Consider the following 8,629-nt stretch of genomic DNA (forward strand, 5'->3'; position numbering starts at 1 on the left):
TTGAGCGAGTCACTTTAAAGTTTTGACACATATTTTTCGCCATAATTGCAACGATTGAATAGTTGATGGAAAATTTTTCTAAATTGACGTTTCACGCGCGTTGAATTGAAAATGTCGAAATCGCGGTATGTTCACACTCCGTTGGTTATCTGATCATTCGCCGTTATTATTTGCAGTGTTAAAAATAAAATAACAATGTTAGTTGTTTAGATACATCGGTATTTCACAAATCACGTATTCTCGTCGTATTCTCTCTAATTGCATAGAGTATGCCTCGAGGATGACAGTGGAGATCTGCTCAGTAGATTTTCGAGATCGTTTAAAAATGTCTGCGTTGAACACTTTGAACGATATAAAAGTCTTTTTACCTATCGAACATTCAATTTTTACAATTAAATCGCACGAAAGACAGAATCAGCGATTTTGTCAAATGCCTGAAGAATACGAAATTGTCTAGGATAACATAACAGATCACGTAGTCGTTAAAAATGATAAAAATCATTAAATATTGCTTTGTAAGGATGAGAAGATCGAATTTTTTGAGATCTTTAGTCATTTTGGTTACAGCGTGTGCTTGAAATGAGAAGTTTACTCGATCTTTTCGTACAAGCGAGCGTTCACAACTGACCTGCGAATTTTATGCGTCTACGAGAAAAACATAAAGATGGAAAGATTATAAGACTTTAAGAAAGCTGTTAAATTATCTTCAACCTACTAGACGCATTAAGAAAAAGAAACTACTATTTTACCACTATTTCAAGTTTGTTGCAATTGAGGTAGACAATTTTTTTAAAATGTCTATTGACATTTTAAAAAATTAAAATTAACAAATTTTAATTTTAATTTTTTAATTAACAAATTAAAAATGTCTATTGACATTTTGCATAAAGACCTGCAATCTATTACTAAAAAAAACTACTATTTCAAGTTTGAGGTTTTGAAATTGAGGTAGATAGTTTTTATTTCGCATTATGATCCGCAATCTATTCATAGCTTCGTTAATTTTGAAATAAAAATTATGAAACCGCGTCTTCTTCGTTACAACATATATTTTAATATAGATTTTGACCGTCATTGTAGTTTCGACGCTGAACAAAACCTGAGAAAAATCAGACACGCGGAAAAAATAATTGGCGACTCACCCTGTCTATCTCCGACGTATTCGCAATCCTATTCAATAGATTCCGCCTCTCCAGAGTAATTCTGCGATCGTAAAAACGCAAGCGCTTCGCAGCCGGCAATCGAAAGGTAATAGCAGAGTGCGAACTGCGCTTAATCGAATCGCGGAGTGGATCAGACGTGGAAAGGATCGCCGGCTCAGAAGCCACGGAGAAAGTAATGCTTTCTTGGGCACGTAGTCGAGTGCATTTAATTGGCGATTAAGATTGATTCGAGCTTGAGAGCCGGGAACGGCGCGTCGTGGGGGCAGGGGATCGACGAGCGCATTCATCTCGCGCTTTTATCCGGTGTTCCGGCTGTAGCTTCCGCTGGTCCGCGATTTCTCAAGACGCGTCGGCAATTCTGCGGCAGATCGTTGCACCGTGACGCGAATGCGGAAATGGACGGTCATGCGAGCGGACCGTTCGCGGATCCTCTTCGGCGCGCCGCGCCGCGCCGCTTCTTTCTCCGAAGCGAGTGAAAGAGGATCGTTCACGTAATCCTCTCACGTTTTTCGTTTTACTTTTCGGCACTTTTTCATCGGCCGTTGCTCGCCCGCGTCACTGGCCGTGTCCGCACGACACGGCAATTTTGCTAAAGTGAAACTCGCGGCGGGTTTCCGCCCGAGAAAGCGCGCCCCGTCCGCTCGTTATCGCGTTAGCGCGGCGGTTTTTTTGACGCGGCCGCTTTTCCCGCCGGAAATATTCCGCGGAGATTAAACGACCGTGCCGGAATGCCGCGCCGGCGACGTCGTAATAAATAATTGTCACCATCGGAAACGCTTTCGCGACGATATTAATGCGCGCCGTGCCGGACGTTAAACGATTTCGTCGGCTTCACGGCGCGATAAATCCTTGCGGAAACGATCGCGAGTAAACCGCGGATTTTATGGATTTACGACGCGAATGAATACGCGAAATACAAAACGCCGACGGAAGGATGTCAACGTACTGTTCCAGCGTTTTTCGGGCTTGTTCGAAGTTATTCGGAGATAATCGAGAGGAATTCGACTGTCAACGAACACCTGCGTTACGACCGGCGCGCCAGCTCTACAGCGTTTTTTTTCTTGTTGCCGTCGACGGTGATACGAAAACATCAATTTCCGATGAAAGTTTAAACGTTCCTTTCTTCCGCGTACACGTTCTCGAACGTTTTTTCGCCAATGAGCCTTCGTGGAAGCTCCAACTTACTATTATCATATGGAAACCATGATTTGGTTCGCTAATTAGAAAGTTTCTCGCGGCAGAGCCAACCTGGAAGCGTCATTGATCGTTTACGCTTTGCACTCGAAACCATTTTAATTCTAAATTCATAATAGCTTCTTTTCATTTACGCGGTGCAATAAATTCTCCTCAGCTTGCACACAAGAATGGACAATTTGGGATGAGGAGAGACGATTATTCGAGCCTTGCGGCTCGTTCTTATAGTTGTTGACAGTCGGTAACGATAAAAATAATCGTATGGTATAATCGTATAATCGAATAATCGTATCTCCTCTCCCCAAATTGTCGATTTTTGTGCACAATCTGACCGTCAATTAGGGAGAATTTACTGTATTCCTATTTTATATGACTCATTGCATTTCGTGCATACGAGATTGAGCCTTGTGACTCGTACAACGATTACACTTTTAACAGTTCCTTGAATATAAACAGGTTTGACAATGTTATAAACATTATTTTGATAGAGTCGCCGGTCGAGTGCAAAGGGTTAATGCACACGCTGTCCCGCATTATAAACGAGCGTCGATATCGCGAACGCGCGAGGTCTGTCCGCGGACATGAAAAGCTGGAACGAACGACACGATCTCATGATACAGAAACATTTATTACAAATCTTTGATACAAAAAGAAACTCTACCTCGCTCAGGGGTGTCTTAACTTAAGTTAGGTACAAGTGTTTTCCCGTCGCCGCACGATGCGGCGGACGCCTACTTTTACACGTCGGCTGACTTGCGTGCGCGCGCGCGCGCGAACATCGCCCCGACAAGGCCGACACCGATCTTTTCTTTGGAACAGCAATACATATAGACAACTAGCGTAAACGTTTACAATAAAGCGCGGCTATTATACAGAAGCACAACCTCTGGAAACATTTTTCGAACGTGCACCGAGAACTCGAGCGGTATCGGTCGGACAGAATAGCCGGAAGATCGCGAGCTCGGGGAACTCTCTTCGCGAACGGTCTTCGGGAAGAGCTGTTCTCCGAGAGATCCGGATCGAAGGTTACGGCGGGTGCATCGGGAACGCGTCCTACCGGCTGTACGACGCGTGATTAAAAGACTGTCGCCACGAAAGACTCGCGAACGCAGCGCGTTGACGGAAAGACGATTAGCAGGACGAGGGCAAAGGCGTGTTTTCGGGATCCGATTCGTTGACATTGTCACTTAACAACCAATCGGAGCCGCGGCACTCTCGCTGGTCGTCCGTTCGGCAACGCGCAGTTGAAAGACGGGATTCCCTGCCGAAACGACACCTACATTTTCGATCTGCGTATACTTTTTGTCAACGATCGTTCCCCGCGTGCGCCAGGAAGGAGGCACTAGGTTGTCCGAAAAGTCCTTTCCGCAACTAGCTCGAGAAATTCTTCGGAATCCGAGTGGAAACGCACTCTTCGGACAACCTGTAAGAGCCATCCGGAGATCCAAGGAGCGCGCGCAGCTGGTCGACGAAGGACCGTCCGATCACCTGTTTGAACGACCGATTCAACGATGGTGCGAGTAGTAATCGCCGCCGTCTCCGCCACCGGACAACTCGTAACCTCCGCCACCACCGCCTCCGCCTCCGCCGCCGCCGTAGCTACCGTGATCGTCGTAAATTGGTACCGGGACGGGTACCTTGACCGGCACAGGCACCTCCTTCTCGACCGGGTAGGGCACCTCCTTCTCAACGATGTAGGGCTTGTCTACGGGCACTTTGACCGGATAGGGGACGGGTTTCGGCACCGGGACTGGTACGTGCTTGTGGACGTGGTAGGGTTGCGGCACGGGCACCTTGACTGGCACCGGGTACGGTTTCTCGACCGGGATCGGGTAGGGTTTGTCTATGGGAACCTTGACCTCGTAGGGCACCGGCTTGTCGACCGGCACCGGGTACGGCTTCTCGACGGTGACCGGGTACGGTTTCGGCACGGTGACCGGGTAAGGCTTGTCGACTGGGACCTTGACCTCGTACGGGACTGGCTTCTCGACCGGGTACGGCTGCGGCACCGGAATTTTGACCTTCACCGGGAACGGCACGTGCTTCTCGACGGTGTACGGCTGCGGCACGGGCACCTTCACCGGGACGGGTACGTGCTTCTCAACGGTGTACGGCTGAGGCACCAGCACCTTTACCTCGTACGGCTTGTCCACGGGTACCTTGACTTCGTACGGCACCTTCTTCTCGACGGTGTACGGCTGCGGCACGTGCACCGGCACCTTCACGAACACCTTGACCGGGTACGGGACGTGCTTCTCGACGGTGTACGGCTGCGGCACGTTCACCTTCACCTCGTACGGGACGTGCTTCTCCACCAGGTAAGGCACGTGCTTCGTCACCTCGTACGGCACCGGCACCTTCTTCACCACCGTCACCGTCTTCACGTGCTCGTGGTGCCCGTAGCTCTCGCCACCGCCGCCGCCTCCACCGCCGCCGCCGCCCCCATAGTCGCCGCCGCCGCCACCCCCGCCTAGGTCGCCGTAGCTACCGTGCAGACCTCTCTTCTCGGTCTTCTTCTGAGGCTGCTCCGCCGAGGAAGACTCCTTCTCCGACGACTTCGATTCCTCTGAACAGCTACACAACGTGGCCAGTGCCACCAGGACGATGGCGATCTGCGGGAAAGGTGCGGCGTTGTTAGCGGTTTGTTAGGTTTCATATTCCTTATTTTTTGAGATCGTTGGCATTACAAAGACTCTTCTGTAGAAGACGATCGAACAGATTTCTTAATTGGAACGTACATTATAATAGGAATGGCAGAAAGCCTAAATAAAAATAAAGCGTCGGTCATTTTTAGTGCTCGGTTGGTTTAACGTGAAACGCTAGATTTACGGAGCACTGGCAGCAGCAGTTTTATATTAATTTATAAAAGCAACAGCAAGACATTTATTTGATTTTTAATACGTACATTGAACATGTACGAATAACTCGTGAATGTATCTTTACGATCTGAATAATGGTGAAGCAAGAAATTGGTGACCCGTCATTTTGACAGGCTCCGTGGACCTAGTCCAAAGAGGAAAATGATTGCTCTGTTGGGCCCGCAGATTTAGCAAGTAGACAATGAAAACCAGCATCAATTATCGTTGATGCTAACTGCAATGCTTGCGGAACGTTGGGAAAATAATTTCGTGAAGTTTATAAGACTCGACAGTGAAAGCTGTATAACGCCGAGAAAGTCTCAAATTTCAGATTAGTTAATGAAAAGTAGAGATGTAGAAAAAGTATCCTCGTTAAATCCTTTATAATCCTTTATAAACCCTTGTACTACGATCTCTTTCACAATTACGTTATTGGTTAACACTTGCTTGTCACTAATAAATTCCAGCGTGAAACAGATCATTTATATCTAATATTTCCCAATTTTTCATTTCAATGTTGAAATATTAACGATAGAAGCGTAACATTATATTTCGATTTAAAAGATGTGCAACGGGTTTGTATACTATGCAACTGCGGGGTACAGAAGCTGCACTTCTCTTCTTAATAATATTAATCGGTCGAAAGGAACGTAACAATATTTGTACATCCTTCAAATCTCTTTACTAATTTGTTCTTGAATTACTCATTTTTGTTATAAATGCATAAAATCGATGTATTTATTGATTAATGTCGAGAGATAAGTGTTGAATAGCAATCTATTGTTACTATAAATAATTTTAGTCAATTACGAACTAATATGCACACGTTCTTATAGTCTTCTGATGTGATCCGCGTTATCATTTTCCTCATAAGTGCATAAATCTATCTACGAATAACCATTGGAAATTAAACTATACATTCGATTGAATGACAGGACCAAGTATTAGAATTCTCAATTGCTATTAAAATCAATGAAAAGGTGAACGAATCGATTCGTGAGAACGTTAATATGAAAGTAAAAATCGCCATTATTTTATTTAAGTGTCTAAAGAAATCGCGAGGATTACGTAGAACATTTTGAACAAACACAGATACCTTTATAGACACTTTGCAAAATGACTCATTATTAGACAACGAATATTACGCATTTATGATAAAAATCGATATACGAAATTACAGAATAGTGAAAACAGCACGAGAAGTTCAATTCAGTTTCAATTCATTGAAACTGTTACAAAAATGAGTACAGCTTCATTTTACTCTATTTTTATACAATTGTTGCAGACGATTTTTATTTTATACAAAGATCCGCATTATACGGATATCCGCATATCCGCATTATATAAAAGAAATTCTCGTCTCCGCGAATTTTCAAAGATAATTCCCAAAAGAAATAGAACACCGTGGAACAATCAAAATAGATAACACTTTGTCAAAAAAAAGCATGAACTAATAAAAGAGCCGAATAAATGAGAAGAAGGATTTCCGGATCGAGCACGAATTTGCGAAATCATTCGAAAGAAGAGAAAGACCATCGACGGACGGCTATAAATTTGTTTACTGTCGGAAGTCCGCACTGGGCACACAGAGTCACTCGCCTCAGACTACGATCGCCTGATTGGATCGCGTTGAAATCGCGAGAGCACGGGAACGGCCGCGGAGACGCGTTTTCGCCGGCCGTTTTCAGGGGAACCAATTTCACCGGAAGTCGCACGGATCCCGATCGATCGTGACACGACTTCGGATCTCGCCCGCCGCCGGAACAGGCACCGAAAACGACAAAACCCGCGCAAGTATTGTTGCTCGCTTACCTTAATATTCATCGTTGAGTTCGCGTATGTTTTGTGGTGGCGTATAACCACTAACTGAACCGCTTCGTTTTCTAGAGTGAGCCTTATATACTCCGCGGCATAATGGCTCCGTACTTTCGCTGCACCTCATCGTCCGTAATACACTTGTGCGTCTCGTTTTGCATTCGCAAAAACGTGCTCGCGCGAACACCGCCTCGATCGTACGTACGTTCACAGGTGCCCGCGCCGTAGGTATGCACCACCGCCGGAAAATTGTTCTATCCGCCGCGTCGCGTTCTAATCTAACGCGTTCGATCGCGATCCCGTGGAAATTATTTCGTTGGGTGCGTTCCGTACAAAGGAAGCCTCGTATTATCCAAGCAGACACGGAACGTATCTGTTCACCACCGATCCGACTAATATTGTAATTAGTGTTCGAGCTATTTGACGACAGGCTCTTCGCGGAAATCGTTTCTGGGACGATAGGACGAGGATTAACGCGCTATTAGACGTATTTTATTAGGCGTATTTTATGCATTTATGAGAAAAAATTAATAAGCGCAACTCAACACTTTGCACTCGATGCTATTCGAGACTATTAAACCTTCGCGACGCGAACATTTCTTCCGATCTAATAGTTTCATTCATCGTTTTCGTTTCGCTTAGGGTAGTGGAGCTGATCATTGTGGGGTGATCGATTGCTGTGCCTTTGGTTATAATTTATATTTTGGGCATAACTTATTTTTTACATATTTATCCACTAAGACGTATTAAATTTCTTTACTATTTTGTTTTGTTTCTTCTTGAATTGGAATTTTATTGATTTAATTTGAATTTCATTAATTTAATTTTTCGTTTCATTTTCATTTTTCTATCGTTTTAATTCTTCGCATATTCTTATTTTGTTTATTTTTGTTTAAAAAAATTTAATATGTCCGATTAAACGCGTTTACTCGCGCCACGCTATAGTTTTTCGAAATTCGTTAAATACAGACAGATTTGGGAGAATGCAAACATTGTTGCGAATCATGGCGTGGCAATTTTTTACGGTTCAGAGTCGCCACTCGAATGCGAAGAATTCAAACAGTAGGAGAATTAAAATAATTAAAGGATTACAACATACCATTCTCAACTCGTTATAGTTATTAAAGAGAGGTTCCCTTAATGACTTCTGTTTCGTGCAGCGGTTGCGGAACATTTTTATTTTGCACAAATATCCACACCCTACGCATTATATTCGAGTGTATCAACGCTTTGACAGCTTTATCAATCGTATACGATTAACTAACAATTTTTGTGCCGAACTAAAAATCAATTTTGATTAAAATCTTTCGACACTTTGTTCACCGAAAGCTTATTAACACGATTTTTAACGATTGAGCTATGGCGAAAAAGATGCTTGATAATTCTCTACTAAATAATAGTTTCAGAAGAAATTATTACGTGATTTAAATAATTTGTTGAATTACGAATAAAATTGTTGTCGCCTTTCTACAATTTTTAAAGAAATTCTCAATTGTTGGTTCTCCGTTTTTACGTTACGAACTCAACTGTTTTGGCGTGACTTTCGTAGACGTTGCTATGGCAGTCGCATTTACAATAATTTTTCAGCTTTCGATGTGT

General features: G+C 44.0%; 1 protein-coding gene across 1 annotated transcript; it reads right to left on the reverse strand.

Annotated features, from left to right (window-relative positions):
* Positions 1-2,966: 2,966 nt before the first annotated feature.
* Vajk4 lies at positions 2,967-7,131 on the reverse strand. Its single transcript, XM_033468343.2, has 2 exons — positions 7,028-7,131; positions 2,967-4,969 (listed from the first exon to the last, which is right to left on the reverse strand). Exons 1-2 carry the CDS (start codon positions 7,037-7,039, stop codon positions 3,863-3,865), a joined length of 1,119 nt encoding a protein of 372 aa, XP_033324234.1. The 5' UTR covers positions 7,040-7,131; the 3' UTR covers positions 2,967-3,862.
* Positions 7,132-8,629: the final 1,498 nt, after the last annotated feature.

Source organism: Megalopta genalis, chromosome 6 (genome assembly GCF_051020955.1).
Source record: "Megalopta genalis isolate 19385.01 chromosome 6, iyMegGena1_principal, whole genome shotgun sequence".
NCBI lineage: Eukaryota > Metazoa > Arthropoda > Insecta > Hymenoptera > Halictidae > Megalopta > Megalopta genalis.